The 25,511-nt window shown below is 43.0% G+C and overlaps 1 protein-coding gene across 2 annotated transcripts in view; it reads right to left on the reverse strand.

Annotated features, from left to right (window-relative positions):
- Garem1 (GRB2 associated regulator of MAPK1 subtype 1) overlaps positions 1-25,511 on the reverse strand; it is a 178,406-nt gene that overhangs the window by 90,997 nt on the left and 61,898 nt on the right. For both annotated transcript variants that reach the window (XM_028774880.1, XM_028774879.1), the window contains exon 2: positions 23,371-23,511. In XM_028774880.1, the coding sequence (XP_028630713.1) occupies positions 23,371-23,511 (141 nt within the window). The remainder of the gene's footprint in view (positions 1-23,370; positions 23,512-25,511) is intronic.

Consider the following 25,511-nt stretch of genomic DNA (forward strand, 5'->3'; position numbering starts at 1 on the left):
ATCTATCTATCTATCTATCTATCTATCTATCTATCTATCTATCTATCTATCTATCTGTCTATCTATCCACCTGTCTTTTTAGTCAGGGGTTCCTTCTGACAAACATCCTTAGAAAGATGCTTCATGCTTTATGTAAATCGCACGAGGGGTCAGATCCAACGTGGATTACCCATTTAACTATGTTTCTCTACTTTGTTTGTTCAACCTTTGGTCTCAACAATTGTTCAATAGGATTAATTACCATGACTTTAAATTTCTTACTTTACCAGCACATCTTACAGTGAGTGTGAGGGGTAGAGAAGGGCAGGTTGGAGAGGGGTAACTATCTTTCTAGGTTGTTCAGCAGTTAGAGCAGGTACTAGAAGGAGAGTCCACAAGAAACATACCACCACCACCACCACCACCACCACCACCACCACCACCATCATTGTCATGAGCTTGCAATGTAGACCTGGGACTGGGATAAGTTAACACTCCAGCTCTGGTGGAAGGAAACACCAAAAAAGCAAATTCTGAATCAGTCTGACATGCATGGCAGATGGATGAGGTTGCCGAACCGTGGACACATGAAGAGATAACTGTTCAGACCATTGCAAACAGGCGGGAGGAAGGTGCATACCTTTTGAGGTCTGTCTGAGTATGCTTGCCTCTCCTTCAGGGAATGGGAATTGCCAACTGTAGAGTTTTAAATGCATAATTTTATTCCCTTGACAAAGTCCCTGCTCCTCCAACCCCTCTCTCCTTTCCTACCTAGGTCATCCTTCTTCCCTGGCCACAGCTATATCTAGGAGCCGGCAGGAGCATCACCCCATAGTTCCTCCAGGTTTACCTGGTCTGCTTGTATTTAACAGCAGTGTGCTTTTTCTCTACAAGGCTTCGTATTGGCTTATACTGTCAGGGAATGCCTGCTCCTTCCAGGAAGGCTTGTGATCTCTTTGTCTCCCAGGACTGCTACAGGGCTTGCTATGTCTTCCCTCAGCAAGTGTTTTATTAATGAATTCTACAGCGGAGGCAACCCAAGAAAGGGCATGGAAGAAAAAGATCTTACATCGGGGTATACTTATATATAATAGAGGCACTTCCCTGTTCTGAGATCTAGCCACTGAAAACCCAAGGAGGTGGTAGACCAGTAGGCTACAATGGTGAACTTGGGATCATTTTCCCTCTCTACTTTTCAGGAAAATCTGACCACCACATAATAATATGAGATTAACTCTGAGGAAAATCATTAACTATAATTTAGTGCCAGAGTTATACATGGTTATGCAACACAGGAGTGATTTTAAATTACACTTGGTTTCTGGCTAGCTGGGAGGTCCACATACCAAAACTGGGTTGGCAATCTTGCAGCTGTTGAGAAAGTGCTACAAATACTCTGGAAAAACCAGTGGTGGAATGTAGGTTCTGCCTCTGCTGTTGATAGGTGAAACACAGGGTCCATAAACCAATAAAGCCATGACTTCACACGGAATGCTTGGCAGATAAAAAAAAAAATACTTGAAATATCGATAATTTTCTTAGTTATTTAAATGAGGACAAATTGACAGCAGGCTATATGACCAAGGGCAAGATACAAACACAAACATTTAATCTCTAAGTCCCTCTCAACAACCAGAGCCATCAGCCAGCACTCACGGCTCCAGGCTTTAATCTTATGAATCTAATTGTGTACCTGCTTCATGTCAAACACAAACCCTAACAAAGTAAGATGGGGCAGTTTAATGATCTGAGATATATCTCTGAGTCTTTCAATTTTCTGCAAAGCCCCAGAAGTTCTCTACTTATGTTTCTATACAGCATTTAAAAAATATTGCTTAAAGACAAGCAAACATGGTATACATGTTTGCTTAATACCACTTCCTTTGTGACTGAGGGCAGAGTCAAGACGTTATCCTAAGTTCCAGATAGTCTATGGTACACAGTGAGTTCCAGGTCAGCCTGGGTTACACAGTGAGAGCCTTCCTCCCTTACCAATTGATTTGCATTATGGATATACGTTCCTTAACAACAGCTAACACAGGTGTCATAGTCTTTAGCATAAACTCAAAGGTAACAAACATGTTGATCCATTAAGCCAAAGAATCAAACTAAATCTTTTATTCTCCTAATACTTAGTGAAAGACATCTAGCTGTAACCCAAGTTCCATTAATTTACAGAGGATATACTCCTTTCGTAAGTTTCTTTTTATCCCATTTGTTTGTTTGTTTATTATTTATTATTGCTTTGAGTATACACCCATGGTGATCAAGGGGACAAGTTACAGGAGTCCATTTTCTCCTTCTGCCATGTTCATGGTTTGTGAATTAAGTTTGGAGGGTTTGGCACTCAGCATCTTTATCACCTAAGCTTACTGCCAGGTCCTACTCTCTTTCACATGTTCTTTTCACTTTCTCACATACAAACAACATGGACGTGGAGGTTTAACGGGATCTGGAGTTGGATAAGAATCTGGGTCAGGTGGTGGTGGCCCATGCTGCTATTCCCAGCACTGGGGAGGCAGAGGCAGGTGGATCTCTGAGTTCAAGGCCATCCTAAACTACAAAGTGAATTCTAGGACAGCCAGGGCTACACAGAGAAACCCTGTCCTCGAAACCATACCTCCCTCCAACAAAGAATCAAGAACCTGCAAAACACAGTTCTCTGAAAGTAAAAAGCCTAACATTTATTTTAACACATCTAAGAAGAAAACTCCACTTTGAGAGTTAACAGCATGTACTCAGTGTCATTTTAGAAGGTGGACAATTAGTCTACATTTGATTTGAACAGTAAACCTGTTTTACTGGCCCCAGTGAAGGCTCCGCCACAACTGTCCAAGAATCCACTTGTCACTTTTATTGCTGTGATAGTGGTATGTATCAGTTAGACAGGAGCTAGAGTCAGAGCGTGTGAAGGTACAGGCACACCTGAGAGCAACTGCATAGATTAAGGAAAAGAAAGACTCTCTTGATTAAGCTAACTGATGTGGTAAATTCCATCTTGGCTGAGGCAGAACCACTCCTTGGACAGGGATCTTGGATGGCAGGAGATGTAGAAAGTGAGCTGAGTACCAGTTCTTACTGGTCCTTGCTTCCCAAATGTGAGCACAATGTAACAAAGCTTGTCTGCTCCTGTCCTTTTGACTTTTCCGACCCTGACGGCCATGCCCTTGAACTGTGAGGCGGAATAAACCCTTTCACACTTAAGCTGCTTCTGTCAGGGTATTTTGTCACAACAACAGAAAAGAAACAAAGTCAACTTTCCCAGTAATAGAGACGAATGCTTTCCAGATCTCCGGAACAACACGAGATATCAGCATCACAGGGACAAGAGTCAGGAGAGGGGAGAAAGCACTTCTATGTGCAGGGCCCCACACCAAGAATCTAAATGGGAATCCAAATGACTGAGTTTGCCTGGAAAATATTGTTCCCGTAGAGTTTAGAGTAGAGTTAGAATCTGGCTTTGCAGAGTGTTTTGAAGCCCGAGCTGTTTACAGTAGCAACATATTCCAGGTTTTATCCAAAATGCAAATGTCCTAAATACAAGTAATGAGTTTAAAATGCATTGTCTTATTAGAGCCAGTTCTACTGACAGATACTGGAGGAACAGGAGGAATTCTTACCAGCTCTCATGTACCCATTCTCAGACAGCTCAGGCACTGCCAGAGAAGGGGACCATCCTAATGAGACCATGAAAGCTAAGGGTGAATTGGAAGAGGCTTCAATAAGTCCAGGTGGGGAAGTCATATGACCGACAGGAGGACGTGATGATAGCACAGTCCACACAGGGAATGTCCACAGAATGCTACAGATACACAGGCAGACAGAGAGGGGGAACACACTGCTTGGTGTGCCTGGCACCTGCTCAGACATTCTCTTGGCCTGGAGATCCATGAGAGTGAGTAAGATGACCATGAAGGGCAGGAAGGTTTTAAATACTGCAAATCTCTGGCGACTCTGTGGGTGGTAAAGTTTGGGGTAAAGTTTGGCAGCTCAAAGGCTGTGGTAAGTGAAAGATGGGTTTGAATGAGGGCAGCAGGTTTTGTTTTGTTTTGTTTTTTTAAGCACATTTGATATTCAGAGAAGATAGAATCCCAGGGACCTTTCATCACAGGATGTGGAGGACAAAACTGTGGAAAGACTCCCTGTTTTCTGGCCTGGGTGGTGATGCCACCAAACAGGATGTAGGAAGAAGGGCAGGTTTAGGGTGTACAGGAAGTGTGGAGGGAGCTGTACTGAACTGACACTGGGTGTTCTTCAGATATAGCTCAGGAGGGAAAAGGATGGAGCCCAAGATGCATTCCAGGTGACACAAGGCCACAAAGGTGGTGGCTCTATGAGTGAGGGAGCTTGGAGGGAGAGAGAGGGATGTGATGTTCTGGCAGCCCAAGAAGTCCACAAATGTCAAGGAGAGAACTGTGAAGGAAAGAAGGACTTTAAAAACCACTTCACTAGGATGGGCTAGGATGGGCTAGTGACCTTAGAGAAAACGTGAAGGGAAGGAATGAGATGGATGAGGGATGGAGGTAAGGGAGGTAAGGGAGAGATGGATGGCCAAACAGCTGGTAAATACATGCATAGGGAAAAGGTGGGACTATGGGTATTGTGTTTTTTCTCTTTTAGCGACTTGGCATTGGTTGTGAATGAGAATGCCTCATTCTAATACAGAGAATTATATCTCTGTATCTCAATCTCCCTTTAGGTTATCAGTATCACAACCATATGCAAAAGGGAAATACTATTTCTTATCATCAAAACTCTACAGGGCACATACCACCCCTTGACAAACAGGAATATTTCTTCTGAGAGGTACAAGGTACAACATTTGGCCTAGGAAAAAGACACACCTAGGCCACTGAGTTTCAGAAGAGAGAAAGCAATTACCCACTGGGAATACTTCCAGAAGTTAGGGGGGAGCTCTAGGTGCTACACCCGGAAGGCAAAGGACATCTGCGGGAGAGGGTGCTAACACACCCAAAGGAGTGACACCCAGTGAGTCACAGGAGAGGGAGTCCCACCCAGTGCAGCCTCCACGCCTGCCTTCCATCTCACCATCACAAAGGGAACAACCCACGTGGCTCTCCAGAGTGGTGCTGCAATGTTAAAGGAGCTGGGAAGACTGGTTAAACTGGCCTGTCTGCTGAATGGGCACCAGACTTGGCTTGGGTTCACTCCCAGGAAATAGGGCGAGAGGTCAGAGCCGTGGCATAGAAAAGTGGCTCTCAAAGAGTCCTGAAGAAGAGAGTTGGCCCGGGGATTGCTAGAATAGTAAGGATGAACCTATCTTGGGTATTTTTTTTTTCAACAGAGGAACACCAGTGTTTACTAGGCAGCTTCACTTTGGCCATCTTCCACTTTGGCCATAGCTTCATCCAGTCTTCCTCTTTGTCTGACCACTCTTAGCTACTTTCCATTCCATAGAAGTTATCACAGCAGATACCAGAGGGAGCATTCGGGATAAAGTGTTCCTGTCCCACACTCCCTTCACTCTCTACAGATTTAAAAGATTGCTGAGACTCCTCTACTGCCTCAAATAAATCTGCTTTTGTTTTTTAACTACAGAGCAAATAGTAAAGCTTACCAGGAAGATGTTAAGAAAGCTACCTGAAGGGCAACTGCTTCCTGATTATAATGTGAAATACTGCACGCAGGCAGAACCAGGTCCCATGTAGCAAGAGGGACTTCTGTCTACCACTGAGGTAGGAGTACCCATGTGGCCTCCCCAACACTGACAGGCTCAAATCCAATCCTTCTATGGTGTGAGCTGGTGCTCTGGGTTAAGTTTATGAGGGTGCAGCCCTTACAGATGGGACTAGTGCTTCTTAAAGATCCCAGGGAGAGCTTCACCTTTCCACTCTGAGAAGACACAGGAAGAAGGTACGGTGTTTGAACCTGTACTGTCCTTAGCCTGCCTCTTCCTTGACCTAGGACTTCCCAGCACCCTAAACTCTGAGACATTTCTATTTCTAGGCCACCCAGTCAATGTTTAGTTTTCTTTCTTTTTTAAATATAGCAGTTTGCATGGACTGAAAACCACTAAGGGCCAACAATGGCCTGCAATTAATTGAAGCCCTGCATACCATGGACAAGAATCTGAAAAGCACACAGTTCAAAACTTCTCAATGGTTTTCAGAGGGATGAACTGATAGGGTTTATGGATAAGAAGAGTATTTCCTGCTTGGCTGGGCTTTTCCAAGAAACAGCAGGACCCTCCCTCAGCGGTCATGACTTCTAGTCATGATTACAGATTGAGTAAAACAGTATTTCCACCACGATTTTTTTTTAAAAGGAAATAACCTATTTAAAGCTAATGTTTATTCTCAGTAAATTATTTTAAAAAATATTAATTTCTTCTTCTTCTTCTTCTTCCTCCTCCTCCTCCTCCTCCTCCTCCTTCTTCATGTTTTCCCAAAATTCTGGCCAATGATCGTGGCATGGTAACTTACTCATGTTTTCAAGGACACTTTTACAAGCAAAGCCATTTGTAAACAAGAATCTGGAAGCTTCTAAGAGGAACAGCTCTCACACAATACACTCTAGTTGCCCGCAACTATTGCCATGAGAAAATTACTAAAGTTGCTGCTATATGCCATCCAGCTTTCTCTGCCTCTAGACAGAGGGAACCCCCATCACTGGCTTCTACTGCCAAGGGTACCAACCATGGAAAGTCTCTTACAGTCATTCTGGTAAATCGGTCTTGAGTGAATGTGGTCCTATATATAGAAGTTCATGTTCATGTGCATGCATGTATATATGTGTGCATATGTATGGAGGTCAGACATCAAACTTCTGTGAGCTCCCCTGCTGCCACTCATTTTGCCAGTGATTTCTTTTAAGCCTCTTCATTGACCTAGAGCTTGCCAATTTGTCTGGGCTGGTGACAGTGACACAGTGACAGTGAACCCCAGGAATCTACTCAATTCTACCTTCTTAGCACTGGATCACAGACAGTGCTACGACACCTGGCATTTTACATGAGTTCTGGGGATCCAATAGGTCCTTATGCTTGTACGGCAAGCACTTAACCGGTTAAGCTGCTATCTCTTCAGTCAGAAGACCTTATAAAACTATGGGTAAATGTTTCTGGCAAGCCAAACATGATAGGTCACTTAAAACCTTAGCACTGGGGAGGCTGAAATAGATTTCTGAGTATGAGGCTAGCCTGAGCTACATGGTAAGACTATTAGATTTTTTATTTTATTTTACTTTTTTGTGAAACCAACACATGGCATTCCATATAAGAAACTATCAATTTGGTGTTTGGTGTTGACAGTCCACCCCTAGATTTCTCTTTTCCAGTGCACTTACAGGGTCCTTGAAGCCTGGGATGTGATCTCAGCAGCTTTTTTAAACAACGGAGTTATGACTTGCTGGGATCTTGGGTGTGAAGTAATTGAGTATCCGACTGAGACCATGAATTCACATTCCCACTGAATACTTCTATCAAATGTTTCATGTGTGGTCGTAAAATACCAGTACCAGAGTCCTTTCTCTAATTTGCATGTTAGTTTTCTAGACTACATCTGGGTTCTTGGATGAGTGAATAGAGTCCTATGACCCTTACTAGTGATCTTCTCCTGGTTGTCACAGTTTACTAGGATCATGCTAGAGTACTAACTTAAACCACACTAACAGTAATCAAGTGTTTGAGATTACGCTAGATCCTTTCTTGGATTCAGGAATAGCAATTCAGCTCCAACACAACCAACTCCTTAGAGCATTTGCTTTAAGCAGCACTCTAGAGACACATGTTCAATAAGACGGTAAGGGGAAAAAGAATAATATGAAGGGTAAGAGGAAAATGTTTGAATGATAATAAAAATAAAAGCTATTCCAAGGAGCACATGCTCTTGAGGAAAGCTTGGTTTGGTAGGTAATGTCCATGGTGATTTAATGGCTGCCCATGTGTTCAGCTATGAAGGAACCTACTACAGGCCCTGTATACTGAAAGTAGTGTAGAAAGGAATGCTAGGTTAAATGAAATATACCTAAGAGCTTACAAGGAAGTTGAAGACACATGTGGTGGGCACTTTACACCCTACTGTGCCATACATAGCTCCAATGAAGTGTTGTGTGATTTAGAAGTAAATTCTTCCAACTAGGGGAAGGGGACTGAGGGCATTTAGGATCACAAAGATCAGATGTCATTTGTTTTAAACACAAAGAATACTCACCTTTCCAAAAAGTGTTAAGTGTATGCAGAACCACAGAAATGTAGACCTACTGAAAGAGATGCTTTATAAAAGAACCATCCTTTATGATTTATAAAGCTCCTACTAACAATACATTTGCTATTCCAAGTACCTGACAATCTAAAGTTCAGTATAATGAAGATTTAGGAACGGAAAAAAATATTTTTGAAGTTGTAGAGTTGGAAATGTGAACTGCACTGGCAAAGACTAAAGTTGAGTAATTCTCCCTACACCTACCCTGAACACCATCCCCAAATGGCACTAATTACTGCAGAACTGTGAATCCACCACCAGCCACAGAGACTGGCTTTTTCAAGTCATTCTTCACTCAACAAGATCATTACAAGCAGGAGAGATGCTCCTGAGCCCAGCTTCATCAATCTAAATGAGCAAGACATGCAGAGTCCTATACCTCACAGGAGCCAGTGAAAAGACCCATGGAGCTCGGGATTTGTTTGTACTGAAATGTCCCACTGAGCTCTGTTAACTAAGAACAGTTCCTCCCTACCAATTGCAAATGAAAAAGCATTAGAAAAAGCAGTAATGGTAGCTGAGGTCACTCTTTCAGTGCTCAGCGAAGTCAGCTATGATCCTAAGTGTCATCTAATCTTTGTGACAAGTGGATGAACTCTGTGTTGTCATGCTCATTTTATAAATGATGAAAAGGAGGCACAGAGAAGCCATACACCATGTGGCAGAGCGGCTGAGGCAGACCATGGAGCTCCATGCTCTTGCCCTTTTCATAGAATTCTTACAGTAGCTGGAAAGAAGGCAGCTGTTGGACCACAGAAGGACAAGGTGAAAGTGGGACCCTTCTCTTGTTCCTCCTTCCCAAGGCATCAGTACCAAGAGACTGTTTCAAGCCATAAGGAGGATATGCACTGCACTGGAGTCTCTGGCAGGAATTATTGAACTGACTCAAGTGGTTCCTGCCACCTGGACATTGTGTCCAGAGTCACTTTAAAGGTGCCAGCCAGAGTGGCTGCCTTTCTCAAGTGGTTCTTGACTGGCCAATCTCATTACAACTGGAAGAGCTGCTCCTGAACCCAGTTAAAGATTCTGTCTTGGTACTGGCCAATGTGGCACTATATATATGCCAAGTGTGCAGACAATTTTCAGGGCACCTAAGTGTCAGTGTCTCTCTCAGACATGCCCAGCCTGTGGCCCATAGGTCATATGTATGTAGCCTGAGATGAATATGAATTACAACAAAGATAAAATTATAAACTTACTTAATATATTATGAGCATATTTTTGATTGATTGGTTGATTTTTATTTATTTTCTCTCTCTTTCTCTCTCTCGTGTGTGTGTGTGTGTGTGTGTGTGTGTGCGCGCGCGTGCATGCATGGGCACACACTTGTATATGGTGCACACACCAAGGCACATGTGTGGAGGTCAAAGGCCAACTTGAGGGATTTGGATATCCCCTCACATCATGTGTGTCCTTGAGACTGCACTCAGGTTGTCGGGCTCAGTGGCGGGTACATTTACTTACGGAGCCATCTTGCTGGTCTTTATGTCAGACACTTTGACCTGAGAAGAATACATGCCCCAGCACCTGTGAGCCTTTACACTCACTCTGAATCCTTTCCTGGTGGAAGAGCTCTCACTGAGAACGCTCCCTGTGAACACTGGTTGACAAGAGGTAAGGGTGATCTGGAAAAGCAGAAGGGAGAATTACAGCCTCTGTCAATATAAGCCTTCTCCATGATTCATACAACCCAGCCTGCTCAGAAGAGACTGGGGCAGCCTCTCCAAACTCCTGGGGCCAAGGAACAAAGGGCTGTATTATCTGTTACTTCCACTTGCACAATTTGCTAGTCAAAGGCTGTCCTCACCTGTTGTACAAAAACAACTTCGTGAGGATGAGCTCATCCTTACAGGATGGAGACCACGCCGGGAGGCTCACGAGAACTCAAGATTTAGCTGCCATGGCAGGATTCAGGTTGGGTGTAGAGGCTCCATAGCTAGTTAGTTTTAAGTTTGAATCTTAACTTTTCTTCCATACCTGGGAGGACCAAAGGCTGAGTTTCCATACCTAGCAAAGCATAGCTTCTATATTACATGAGATGGCCCAGCCACCACATGGCACATACTTCCTGAGTGCTCAACAGGGGACTGAACTCTCACCACAGTCAACTGTTGCTCCACTCCCTATACCTACTGCCTAGCATCCAGTAGGTATCCAATCGTCGACAAATATCTGGATAGATCCATAGACCTGTAGCAATCCTGCTTCAATGCCATCCCTCTTTCCTGGATTAGACTCTCGAGGCAGTTGCCTGAACATAGCCTTTAAAGACTCATGTCAGCTGGATGGCTCTCACAGTCCAAAACCAGGTTGCCCTGGTTTGCTAGGTTTTCGTTCTTTTAAAGGGTAGGAATTTATAGGCAACCCCCCACCCCCAACAAAGGAAGAAGAAGGGTAAAAGTTAAGGACAGTTTGCTGGATGATAAACAAAGCTTAGCAGCGGAAGTGATTGCTCCACCACAGCCCCCTGAATTGTTTTGCCATGACATGCTTGGCTGCTGTCAGTCTCAGTCAGAGCGTATAGAAAGTAACATGAATTTACAATCGGTTGAACTAGCCCCCCACCCCCACCCATGGTCTGGGCAACAACTGGCTGTTTTAGAAACAACTCTGACATTGACTTTCCAGACAATGTCTGTTTGACAGCCTGCATCTGAAGAGTGAGGAAAATGTATGTAGCAGACTATAAAATGGATGCTGCTGAGGAGGATGAGGATGCCAATGAGGATGGTCTGGATGCTTCTCTGGCAGCACTGTTGATGTTGGTGGCAAGGGCATCTTCAGCGTGTAGCAGCTGCCCATGCACAGCAGGACTACAGGATGCCAACAGCATCTTTGACTTCTGTCACCAGATTATAGTAGCTGCCCTTCCTCTAGTGACAATAACCAAAACTGTGTCCAGACATTGGCAGAGGTTCCCAGGGTGGGAAAGTAGAAGCGACTTTAAATCTGGTCAAGAACTGCTGGTGTATGTTAAACAAAGAAAACATTCATTCTTGCCTTAAATAAGGAATAATAGTGTCATTAAGAACTCTGACAAATTCCTTAATACATTTTTTGCTGTGTGTGCATGTTCAGGTGTGTCTATGTGCGCATGTGTGTATGTGTGAGCCCTTGTGTGTGTACGTGTGTGTCTGTGGAGGCCAGAGGAAAATCTTGGCTGTGGCTCATTCCTCAGGTGCCACTCACACATTAGTTTTTGAAACAGGATCTCTCAATGGCTTGGTGCTTGCCAAGTAGGTTAGACTGGTTGACCATCGAGCTCCTGGGTTCCAGAGAGCCTCGTCCTCAGCACTACAATTACAAACGTGAACTATTATACCTGCTTTGCTTTGCTTCTAACCTGCGCTCTGGGATCCAGTTCTGATCTCCATGTTCACACAGCAAGCACTCGACAACTTTGCCACCTTCAGACCCCTGACAGATATCTTGAGTGTAGTAAGTTGACCTATATTATATATTCTCCGCCATAAGGAAGCTTGTTTAATCATTTTATTGAAAGATATGTGACCACAATAACTCATTAATTGTCCTAGATTTTGACATGTAGAATGAAAAATCCCTATAGGATGCAGTTAAGAAGTATGCCCCCAATATCGGCAAAACTATCAAATTTTGATAGGTTAATCTTTAGAGGGTGAGTTTTTATACACACCCCTTCCCCTTTATCATCTGACCCTTCACAGAACACAAGCTTTTCTGTGAAGCAGTCTTAGCTACTACACACAAGCATGAAAAGGCATGTATGTGTACTTTCCAGCCCAGATTCTAGTGTCTGAGATCATGAGAAACTTGGACTAAAAGGCCTCTGGCTTCTCAGAGATCAGTGTTTTATAACAAAATCTCACTGTATGACTAAGAGACTTAATGTTTAATATTCCTAGAATAAGCCTATTAAATGATTTTAATCATGCTTAATGACAGTATTGAAAGATTTCATCTTGTTGCCAGAAGTTCTTTAAATTTATTACATTTATTTACTTACACAGATGTAAGTATGTGAATGTGTGGGTGTGCATATATCATGGCATGTGTGTGGAGGTTAGAGGACAACTTGTGGGTTCTAGGAATGAAACTCAGCTTGTCAGGCTTGGTAGAAAGAAAGAGCAGGTGACATATTGGGTGGCTTGTGGCAGGACCGAGGAAGTGGCACTAAGAAGATTAGGCATGCAGGAACTTTGGGGGCAAGGAGGAAAGCCAGGGTGGATGGAGGCCCAGCCTGGTGTCTGGTGACAAACAGAGAGAGGCTAAGATGCTGAAATGGTGTGTGAGGACTACTAGAAGCAACAACTGCCACCAAGGGTGGAAATGCTCAAGTGAAGGACTGGAATGTTCATGTCTATGACCTACTATGTTTCATTTCCTGACAAGGACTTTTAATGTCCGTAGATAAAAACTCTGTGTCTGTTTTGCTTGCCTTACACTCATTCATTGGTTTGAGTCACTCTGAGGGTCAGACCCCAAGATGTTCTGTAAATGAGTTCTGACAAGCTAGGGGCACTGTGTCACACCCACCCTATTGCAGACTAATATGGTAGTGTCTGAATCATCTCTCCTCTTGCAACACATGGCAGAAGTGAGCATGCTATGCTTGTTTTGTTGTTGTTCTGTGTCTACTGACAACTACTAAAAAGGGTCAGTCTTTAGAGAAAGCCAGCACTCAACTTCCCTGGGTAGTGAGTCATAAAGGCAATGATTCTAATCCTAAGAGAGGGCGCCCAGTGACTTCAGGAAGTGTTACTAGCAGTGTACTTGATTTGGAAGATTTGTTTTCTACAGAGAGAAAAAGCTCAAATTTACTCCTAGGAGCTAAAAGGGAACCTTTGAAAAGATCAGAGGTACAAATCCAACATGGAAATCAAATTACGAAGTGAGATTCGAGTGTTCCCACCCGGGCTATAAACACTCCATTAACAGCGTGGTCACAGGCGGCTTTCAAGCTTTCCGCCCACATTGATCACATTATGTCATAGGTTACGTTAGACTGGAACTGAACTTAGCCTCTTCCAGCACCAACTTTCCACTGAGTACCTGGACCCAAGTAGAAGAACAGCAGCCTACAAGTTCTGAGCCCAACATGCTACCTACTCCTATTCTGAACCCCACATGCTGCCCTGTCCTGAGTCCCACATACCGCCCCGTTCTGAACCCCACATGCCACTTCTGCTTGTGTTAGAAGTAAATTTCTTTTGCTCCTAGAGTTTCTATTTGTAGATACAGCAGACAACTCACAGTGTGTACAAGATTAAACAGGCTGAAATGGGGAAACCACAACTAAGAGATTTTATAGTTTTTATTAGAGGTATTTTATTAGTATTTATAGAGCCATCGAGAAAAGTCACATTGTATGATGCCAAATAACTATGAATGTATTGGTTCATAGTCTCTTTAAAACTCTTCCATTAAAATGCATTTTATGTATCTATCTATATCAAAATCACATTTATCTTTTAATAACTCCTTGTTAAAAGTTAAGGACAACTCCTATCACAATCAGGACAGCAACATCACATTTAACAAAATCAGTAAAACATTATGTCAGCACATCTTCCTCTTCCATTATTACTGGGGTTGAGGAGCAGGGATTGAACCCAGGGCCCACTGCCAGTGCACCCTGGGTTATTATTTGAAGCAATAAGAAGTACATTAGCTGAAGGATTGGTGGGAATCTTCAATTTCTTCTTTCAGGAAAGTAGACATTTATGCAATGTTTCATTCTTGCTTTAAGTTGAGTATGAATGCCCATCTGACCATATACAAGTACAATGGGCTGGGCAGAGTATCAGGAGGCATACTGGGAATGGGCTTTGGCGTGCTGGTGTTTGAATTAAGAGTGTGAGAGAGGAGGCAGGAGCAGCTTTTACTAACCTTTGCTTCCCACCTCTCTCTCTCTCTCTCTCTCTCTCTCTCTCTCTCTCTCTCTCTCACACACACACACACACACACACACACACACAGACACACACACACCTGTTTTCTCTTCAGGCCAAGTATTATCCAAGGATGGTAATAAACCTGCTCATCTCCAATGCATCGCAGAAACCATGCAAGTAACCATAAGCTTCCTGTGCCCTCGCTTCTCCAAATAGGAGCTGGTCACAGTCCTCTACCGTGTGTGGAGAGCCCTGACCTCCTCTTGGTGTGAAGATAGGCTACCCAGAAGTACCAAGAGTTAAAACAGATATTCCTTGCGGGGGTGGTCTCCCTCCTAGTCCCTACCCTTTATGATAGTTACATCCTCCTGAATCCAGCCATGAAAATGAACAGCCTAGACAGCCTCCCCCTCCATCCAGCCACATAAAACTAGAGCAAATAAATATTCCTTTTGTCAGTGTCAGCATGACTCTGAGGTGTGAGGAAGGATCCCTTCTGCTGGTGATTGCATTACTTAGCTTCTTTCTCTCTCTTGAATTACTCCACTTAGCCTAGACAGAGTCCTCAGGTTGCATTATTCTCTGAAAATGAAATAGTAAAAGCCTTTCACCCCTCTGCCCTCTTGTTTCCTTTAACACAAAAGACTTGATGAAAACAATCAGTCCGCACTTGCCGTCCTCACCACCCCCTCGCTGCTATCTCCACTGCCATTTGGCTTGCCCAGTTTCAGTCCTCAAGCATGCCATGCTGTGGATCACCTGTTCCCTCGATGGTAGACAGCAGATCTTTTCCCAGGCCTCCAGCAATGGGCAGGACTCCAAGCTTAGCAAGAGTCCATTCTTGGGCCTCGGTGTCCTACAAGCTCTCCTTGGGTAGTCACACAGAGCTGGGCTGTGACTGCCAATGACAGTGAAAAGGTAACTAATGACATTATCTACTTACTGCTCTTGTGGAGTCAGAACACCAGTTGAGCCCTAAGGAAGCTGACATGCTAGCTACTTCTAACCAGTCTCTCTTTTCTAGGATAGACAGATGGCACTGTCCACATAGAAAATGCCTTCTGGAACTTTCCAAGAGATCACAGTGAGAGGCCATGTATCCTAGCTTCAAATCGTACTTATCGGCTATGTAACATCACCAGAGACCTAACATCCCAGGACCACATTTGCATTTTTGCAGAATGCAAGTAAGGAACAAACTTTAGCAGATTTGTTGTGAACATCTGTGAAGCAATAACAGGTGAGTTAGCAGCCTAGAAAATGATAAGCGCTAACTACAGTTTACTTGTTAACTGTGGACGAGCAAGTCAGTCATGGCTGCTGCTTGCTTGTTTGATTCTAATAATTATTAACGGACAGGATAAATGGGATAAATGGCTGGGATAAATGTTTCTTGGCCTATTATGGCAGCTCTCAGGACTTTTCAAAGGAAAGTGTGCTATTTTCCATTTTTATCATAGCTTTCCCCTCATGACGGAGAAAGTATACAAAACGTGGTTCAAAACTAGCGATTACTTCTGTGAACTGATGATTCACGCTAATTAAACTTGTAACTCAGGAGAATAAAATTACTTGTTTCAACATTTCTTTTTGTTCAGTAATTATGATTCAAGGTTATATTAGATAGCACACAATTGTAATTTTGTCATGAGCTAGACACTGTACATGTCATGTCTTTAAAAACAGGCACTGCCATGTAAACTCAGGTGCTTTGTTGAAGAAGGACTGTGCAAACCCCATAAGCAAATGTACCAGATATGTGCAAGCATCTCTTCTTTCTACACAGGAAGCAGCTCAGAGAGAAGGCTCTGAGATCATCATGGCTTGATAGAGATTGACCGGATTTGCAGCAGGGTGGTAATTTAAAAATAGAAGCCAATGTGGCTGGAGTTTATCTCAGATGCTTACATCCCAGGAGCAATCTGTTATCCATGATGATAGCAAGTGGTTCATGGAGGGATTTGAATTCTCATGAGCACACTCAGAATTGCACTACCCACCAAGGTGGTGGACCACAGGCACACAGGCATCTCACATCCAAGCCACTTGTCCTCTCCTTTTCCTTCCCCTCTCTTCTACTCTCACCAAGTAGTCCATGCTGGCCCTTGAACTTTAATGGTCCTACTCTCCTGAGCAGTTGGGGTCTATAGGTCTTGCTCACCAGAGCCAGGCTCACCTATTTGGTTTCTTGGTACGCTTTTGTTCTGCTTGGTGGTTGTAGGTCTTTAGAGACAGGGTCTCAGTATACAGTTCAGATTGACCTGGAAGTTGCTATATACGACCAGGTTGACCTTGAACTCAAACTTCTCACTCAGCCTCCCTTGTGCTAGAGTTACAGAAATGGATTACCAGGCCAAGTTGAGAGGTTTTTGGTTCTCTTGAGAGGTAAACACCAAGAATCCCTTGCTTCGGAGGCTTATGTGTTGAGGCATTTATAAAGTTAGACATATAGGCTAGGTGTGGTAGTGCACACCTTTATAAGCCCAGTACTTGGGAGACACAGGTGGGGAGATCTCTGTGAGATCAGGTCAGCCTCGTTCACATAGTGAGTTCCAGGACAGCCATGGCAATGGAGAGAGATCGTGTTTCAAATTACATAACAAAACAAAGTTAGAGCTATGATAATCTCCACAACAGGGTCTCAGGAAAATCTCCACTTCACAGAACATGAGACAATAAACACAATTTCAGATGGTATATCATAGCCAGGTCTTTGTGTGACCCTGAATTTGTATTCAATTTAAAGGAAACAGATGTCAAATTATGAATATTAAATTAGATTCAAGGCTGATTGGGGTGGGTCACCAAATGAGATGTACTTTTGAGTTTGTTGTACTGACTCTGAGCTGCAAAGACAAAATACATTTGATAAATAGCCATATAAACTGTAAAATGATAATCATTCATCCCTGGGAACCCTTGGCTAGAATTAAGTTGTAGGAAGGCATTTAAGAACTTTTAAGGACAGATGTGTTCAGTTGGGAAAGTTAGAGTGAAAGAGGTGTAGGGTGGGCACACAGGGTGACTGGGCAGGGCTGAATTTTGAGCTGGACGTTCTAAGGATGCAGAATCAGGAAATGCTGAATTCTGTTGCACATTTCCTAGGAAACCTTTGCCCATCAGGTAGTGAAGAGAAGGTAGAAGGCCAAAATAAAGTTTATCTGTGATGCCTTTTGAATGCACTTGTATGAAAGTAGCCACCTCCTTCCTGAACAACCACAGCTTTTCAGAGTTCTTTTTATACCGTTAGCACAACATACAGTGCTAATTGCATACCTTCTCTCAGAACTGACTGCTACCAAAAGAGCTCTGCTTCTAGAAGAAGTCTTTATTTGTCTGAAGCATGTTGAATCACCTCAGAAGTCAGCAAAAGGAGTGTCTTACAGACACCACGTTAGAGTATGGACTTCAGGACACAGTCAGCTCCTTTAAATATTGTATGAAATTGTTTCTTTTTACATGAGAAATTTCATGAACATCTCTGGCACAGAATATGGAAGGATTCAGAATTGGGACTTCTTAACAATGTTAAGTTTGGAAGCAGATGTGGAGGCACATGACTTGTAATCTCAGGCTGAGGCAGGAGGATCTCAACTCAGAGGCTACCATAGGCTATATGGTTAGACTCTGTCTAAAAATAAAATCAAAAGGAGGAGGAGGAAGAAGAGGAAGAGGAGGAGGATGAAGAGGAGGAGGAGGAGGAGAAGGAGGAGGAGCGGGAGGAGCGGGAGGAGTGGGAGGAGGAGAATAAGAAGCAGCAGCAGCAGCAGCATAGAATTTCATCCCTTTCTTGGATATGTGTGGCCGCCCAGATGGTGCACTGCCCAAACCCATGGGACTCCATTTACAAAGAACACAAAGTGAGGAGCAGAGCTGTCATTCCTCCTGTTGAAGCAGTATACTGCTGTGTAAGTCAGGGCATACTTGGCAAAAATACAGGGAGCATGTTGCCCAGACACAGGCGAGCAATTTGAGCATAAGTAAGAACAGTAATCTGTAAGTCTGTTAGTCACCACAGGCAAGTAAAGCAATGGGCAAGTGGGGAAAGGTTTTCCTTACAGTAGGGGGAAGACTGACACAGCCTCAGCTTAGGTGAAACCATCAATTCTCAACACACCACAGTAAACACTGCATCAGAAGGACAAGGTCCATGAGTGTACTGAGTGAAGTGGAGGGCCAGAAGATTCAGAGGAGGAACAGTATTGTCAGAGGGTCTGGAAGTCTCCTCTTTCAAATTTCTTAGCAATGGTCCTATCTATTTATCTATCTATCTATCTATCTATCCATCCATCATCCCACCTATCAATCTATCTATTGACCTACTGATCTATCTATCCATCTATCTATAAATATAGACACAGCAAAGAAATCAGACAACTTAACTCAGTGATCAGGACTGGTCTGATTAATAATATGCACAAGGTCACTGACTTCCTGTAGAAGCTATGGTCATATACAAGTACACAAGTGGAATCTGATTAGGAACTGATAACCCTTAAACATGTCCATACCACACAACATAAAGACGCCAAAGAACAGTGCCAGACGAAAGCAAGCTGGCAAGACTTGATGAAATGTGCTAAGAGGTCTGATGCTATCCTGAATAGGACAACTGTAATAAAGGACATTCATGGGACAGGTGACAACATGGAATATGGGCTGTAAACTGTCAAGTGCCCTGGGTTTTCCAACTCTGTGCTAGTTGTATTAGAAAGAGACTGCCCTTGTCCTTTAGGAATGCATGGTGAATTAGGGCATGTGCTGTCTACTCCCAAATACTCAAAGTCAAGATAGATGTGTGTGTGTCTGAAAGCACATTTGGGTAGAGGAAGAACAATTAAAAACAAATGGGGAAAAATTATAAAAACAAACAAACAAACAAACAAACAAAGTGAACACACAGACCAAACTGGGCCAAACTGAGTGAATGGTATAAGGATGAGGCCTTGAGACAAGTTTAAAAAAAAAAAAAGAGTTCATGTATCCATGAACTCTCAAAATATGACTGCCCGAACAATAACAACAATACCAGCTAAATGCCAATGTGGATGGAACAAATTCCACATGGTTGCAGCCCAAGATGAAGAGCTACAGGTGGCCAAAATCTGCTGAGAGAGGGAGAACCTGTCTCTTCAAGGAACAAGCTCCCACAGAGACTGTGCAATCTGAAGAGGTCAGTTCTATACACATGTACATATGAGCAATGCTAAATGGACTCAGGAGGCCGATCATGCACACGCACACGCACACACGCACACGCACATGCACACGCGCACACGCGCACACACGTATACAGACATTTTATACAGATAACTGTATATATTATATACATGTATATACATATATATTGTATACACATCTATAAACGTGCGTACACATACATACATACATACATACATATATACATAGTGTGTGTGTATATATGTATTGATAACTAAAGGTGAGAGTGTGAATTTGGGAGAGGGTACATGGGAGGAATTGCAGGGAGAGGAAGGGGTGGGAATGATGTAGATGCTGGGCTCATGTATGAAGTTCTTAAAACAAATAAAATTATTTTTAAAAAGCAAAACTAAACAGACAATGACACACTCACACACAGATAACAAAACCAAGCCACACACAGCAGCCAGAACAACTTTAAGGGCTGTCAATGCTCATCTGCTTCAATGACCAGAAAAACAGTTCACCTTTTGATTAGTCCAAGATGGGAGCTAGGAACTCAGACATTTTGTTGGACTTGCTGTGGTGATCTGAATCGTTAATCTTTGTGGAGTTCTGGGAAAGTGCTAAGCAGTCTGAATGGTGTTTCTCTTGCATAGCCTCCTGGCTCCCTCAGCAGAAAGGTGCTCTCTCTATCTCACTGATACACTAAGAAACTAGGATTTGTCCAAATAATGGATGAGTAGGTGGCTGAAATCAAACAGGGATGATCATGAGGCTGGTGGGCTTGCCACTGCTATGTGCTGAAGTCATTTGTGAACTACTTATTAGGCTTCCTCCAGGAATGAGAGATGAATCCCAGCTTAGATGAACTCCTGAAGCTACTAATATAGTAATGCATGCTGGGTGAATATGTCCTCTGCTAATTACAGCCAGAGCTCAGACAAGCAAGAACAATGGAAGAGATGGCTTTTGTTCCCACACAGTACTTTAATGCTCTTTCTTCCAAGGGCTGAACTTCGTAATAAATCTCTTCTTGGAAACAAACTATGTGCTGCTGTAAACTAAGCATAGCGGTGAATGCATGTATTTGGACAGGCTGAGGTAGGAGGACTGTTTGGACCCAGAAGTTTGAGACAGACCTGGGAAACAGTGAAACTTGGCCTGAAAACTAAGAAAGCAGTTTATGAATATGCCACCAAAAGCACTGATGTGATCCTATCAAATTAATAAATCTCAGTTTTATAATGTAATCAAAACAAACCGCCTTTTTGTCTACCTGTTAGCCTAGAAGATTGAAGGAAAAAAGAACCTAGAAAACCACTAAAATGTGTCTTTGTAAACTGTTCTTTTCCTTTGCAGTACTGGAGATTAAGGTCACACTTGAACACACTTGAGGCAAATGCTCTACCAAGAGGCCACAGAGCCAGCTGTTTGCCTGTAAACTCTGAAATGCAAATGCATGTGCTGTCAAAAGGTGTGAACCCCCAAACAAAAGATTAATAATATCCACGTGGCCCTCAAATCTTCTCCTCAAGCTTCTTTCTGAAGTAACTCGAGGAAAACAGTTCAGAAGATTGAGACCAACACTCCTCACCAGCCACCCGCTCCAGCTTGTCTAATGGTAAATGACCTCATAAGACACTTGGCCACATATCAAGTTTCTCTTTCTTTAATTTGTTTTCTACACATTAATGTAAAGTGGTGTGACCTTAGTGTCCTCACTTCTTAATTTAGCTTTGGCAGCTCTGTTTCATTAAAGATAATCCACATCTTTTTAACAAGTGGCTTTACAGGCACCATCCCCGTTACCAGCAGCATCGTTTCTCATACAGAGAATGTGTGTCTGAACACGCCGAACCTTTCTTACCAGTGAAAGACAGACAGCCATTAGTATAAAAGTATAAGCTCAAAATCCTAACGTCTGTTGTTGTTTGGGGGGAATGGTTCTTATCATTCGGCACTGGATGCCCTTCCCCAACTTTAATTGTATTTTTAGCCATGGAAATCCTGATGCCAATTTTCTGCAAGCATTTAGACCTAAGCCATCATTGAGAGTAAATGAAGTAGAATTTGTGCAGATAGGACTCAGCAACCAGTCTCTCCAGAACAACCTATCTGACTCCGCTGTGTAGCCAAGACTTTGATCCCTGGACTGAACAAAGAAGTTTCCCAATTGTAGATTGAGAAAGGATGCACAAGAGATTCTTTTTGTCTCCAAGACGGGGTCTATCTCTGTAGCCCTGGTTGTCCTGAATCTCCCTCTGTAGACCAGATGGCCTCAAACAAAGATCCAGCTGCCTCTGCCCCCCAACTGCAGGGTTTAAAGGCATGTGCTACTACCACCCAGCAAGAGACTTTTTACATCTCATTTGTTAAGGGGTGTATACTCCAACCAGTGAGTGAGGGAAGATGATATGTGTGAGCATGGAAAACAGCAATGGAATGAAGAGTGTCAAGTGAATGTGACATGCAGTCAGCGGATCCAGACCCAACCTATGACAGAAGAGGGCTCTCCCCACAGGAGGAGGGGCATGGCAGAAGGAGGCAACACCAGCAGGTTGAGTGGAGTATCCAGTGTAGTCAGGAAACAGGGAGGTGACTGACCCAGATACAGTAGATTGTCCCCCCTTGAAAGAAGATAAAGACTGGAGAAACAAGCCAGAGCTCTGTAGGTCCAAGTCAAGGCAGGAGGGGTCTCCATTGAGATTTGAGAGGATGACCCATTGAAAGCAGCCCTCTGGGAAGACTGGGTTGGCAAAAATGGTCACCATGTTTTGTAGAAATTTCTAAAGCTCAAGTCAACTGACAGAACATAGCCTGGTTAAAAACACTCACAATGGCAATTTATTTCTTATTTTTTCATAAAAAGAGAAACCAGAGTTTGAGCCTGCTGAAAATAAAGTGCACCTTGTTGTGGGTGGAACCTCTTCAAGGAGAATCTGGACAGTGCAGAGGGCTTGTAAATCCCCCACTCCTGTGAACACTGCCCAGCTGCCTGCCTCCTAGTCTGATAAACACAGCACCTTCCACAGGCGCTTCTGCTTGGGTTTCCCCATAAAGCCTACTCAAATAACTAAGTAGTGGGCAGAATTATGAAAAACAAAGTTTTGGGGCACAACAGTTCTTTTTCCTATAATATTTTTGAATTTTTTTTCTGTTTTTAAGTTTAGTGAGCAGCTGAAGAATTCTAAGAATCAAAAAAGCCACCAGAGCATGTTTTATTCAGAGATACTGGTTGAACAAATACCACTTGCTACTATTCTGGAATACAGCAAGATTCTGTTTTCAAATAAATAATTTGCTAAGCATTGGAGACAGGTCTGCCAAAGCTAAAAGAGCAGCCCACATCTGCACAGTTTATAGTTAGCTGGATAAAATATCCTGCTATAACTTTCAAAAAAGTTGAATAACAGATAAGAAGTTAATAGCCTTATTTATACAACAAACTATAAAACCAGAACCTAGCAGACGGTGATATGTCTGGTTTTTAAAAACTGGTTTATAAGCTACCCCAAGTTTATCAAAGCAAATACAGCACAAGTTCAGTTCTGACCACAGAATTCACTCAACAAAACCGAATTCAATGACATCCCAGGACTGAATGGAGATCAAAGTAAGTTGACAGGGTGGGTACCATCCACACTTAACCAGAGCAATGAGGCCATGGCCTTGCTAGATTCTTAAAGGCTAATTAGGAGGAGTGGCAGGCCCAGGCATCTTAACTTCTAAACAGATACTTTTAACCAGGGAGCACGGTGCACTTGTGAAATAGCACCTTGTGGAGCTGCTCCATCCTAGTCATTTACACGAGTGACACTCAGGTTGTACTTGGGTTAGTTAGGCACAATACCGTGGAGCTCAGGGACTGGCTATACATAGTCTTCCAATTCCAAGACCACAGAGGAATTCTCTGTGTAAAATTTTCACCTTATAAACATCCAGCTTCACTAACTACAATTATCTCTGAAAAATGGAGACATCATTGATTAAAAAATAACCACACAGAAGTGTTTGATTTTTTTAAGTTGGCATACTGTCTAATTGATAGGCAATTCCTAGTTCCTGCTGCAAGAATAAGATAAAATTGGCTCTTCAAGCCCCTCCCCCGGCCCCCTTGTCTTTCTGAGTCTTACCTGCATAATGTACAGGGATCTCTATCTTTGGCCCAATGACATAGTGACCTTCTTCTAGGCTATGGGCAGTGATGGTCGTCCACTGCCGGCATGAATGGATCAGCAGGTAGTCATTCTCCCGCAGCCCTTCCACACATTCTCCTGGAAAATACAATTTCATATGAGAAAGCTGGAATTCAGATCTGCTTACTCCATACCCTACAATGGAATTTCTGTAGTTTAAACTTGTATTGCTTTGGAGCGATGACCCAGTCGGGAAAGGCAGACAAGTACCAGGACCTGAATTCAGTCCTCAGCACTGGGAAGGTATAGACAGCAGGATCCTGGTGCTTAGTGATTAGCCTGTCTAGCCAATCAGCAGGCTCTATCCAGGTTCAGTGAAAGATCTTGTCTCAAAAAATATGGTGGTGCTTTGGGTATACCTGGTATACCTGGTTCTACTGGAGCTGCAGGCCATGGTAGTTTAGGCTCAAGGATTTAGGGTTTAGTTGTCCCCTAACAACAACAATGATGATGACAAACTCAAGAAAAAAAAAAAAGGTAGCATTATCCTCTGGTTCCCCCCCACCCCACGAACAAATTGACAATTTATAACAGTATAAAGCTCTTGAGTTGGAAAAAAATGGAGAAAAGAAATAAAGAAAAAAAGGAGTTTCCTTACCAAGTTAAAAACTATGCCTAGGGTTCCCTACAGACATCTTCCATTCACATGCATCAGCATCCTACACGGTGTGGTTTGATGATGACCAATACCACTCAGTGCCTAGAACGGGCACAGCTTAGATGATATTCCTGTCATTTCATGTAGTATGGCAACATCACTGAGAAGGCATTGCTCTTACCCAGGTAAGCAAAACCAAGAGCCAGAATGAGAAGTCATGTTTCTACACTTACAGGGTTAATGAGCAGAAAAGTGGGATTCAGCTGTAGACCAGAAGGGTGACAAAGCTTAGCTCTTAATCACTACAATAAAACTATCAAAAGTAAACTTCAGTGAGCTGAAGGAGTGCTCGACACTAAATGCATATATTTCCTTTTAAGTTCCACGCATCCATCTGCCAGTTCTCTCTGGCTTGCCACCAACCCTCCCAATCAATTAAGCGTAATGAAGCTTTATAACATCCAGATGAAATTATTTCTTGTTTTAATACTCTCCAAAGTACCTTTTTAGCCTTCTCAAACGATGACAAACTATTGCAAAAGGGAAATCCACTTCTTGAAATGTAAAGATGTTTTTCAGATGCTGACAAAATCCAGCCAATTAATTCTGGGTTAGTCACTTTAAATGTCCAATAAAAATATCTGGAGAGGTTAATTCCTTCATAGGGAAGACAGCTTTCCTCAGTTTTTATGTTAACTTTAGTACAATAATTAAGAGTTATTAGTGATGTAATTATATGTTTTGAAATGGTGTTTGCAGTCCTCTTTAAAATGAAAAGATTCAGTACTTTTCCAATTATTAATGAAGGCAGTAACGACTGCTTGGTTGTTCCAACCATAAGCAAGGAATTGACTTCTAAACCATTATGATGATCTCTGAAACAGTTTTAATGAAAGAATATTTTATTTTGGGGGGTAGAAAACGAGACTTAAATACTTTATTTATAGGGTAGGAATGACCTGGAGATAGTATTAACTAGGAGGAAGGGAAGGTCTGATTCATGTCGGGGTGTGTGTGTGTGTGTGTGTGTGTGTGTGTGTGTTGGGGGGGCTGGGGTTCTCAGACTCCCCTGCACCTCATGCTTTGGGAGGGCTAGTCTAATAACAACATCTCCTGGTGTGCTCATAAGCCCTTTGCATTCCTCAGGTTTATTAAGGTAGGAAGGAAAGGTCTAGAAGCTCTACTCAAGGGGAGACATTAAGCAGTACCCACCACAGCAGCCCCTAGAAGGGCGAGCATGCAGCAGGTGTGTTCAGCAGATCAGCTGTCCAGCAGCGCTGTGCCGCCTTCACTGTGTGGTCTCAGGCAGGACCCCTGCTTCTCATTGGCAAGAGAGGTAACATAACACCCTCTTCCCAGAGAATACACAGTGACTGAGAATGGAGGATAGCATTGCCAAGTCAAATCTATTACGAGTGAGCAGAGAACTTCAGCCATTAACTTTATAGTACACTTTCCCCCCTAAATGTTAGTCCAACGT

Source organism: Grammomys surdaster, unplaced genomic scaffold, assembly GCF_004785775.1.
Source record: "Grammomys surdaster isolate TR1022 unplaced genomic scaffold, NIH_TR_1.0 243, whole genome shotgun sequence".
Lineage (NCBI taxonomy): Eukaryota > Metazoa > Chordata > Mammalia > Rodentia > Muridae > Grammomys > Grammomys surdaster.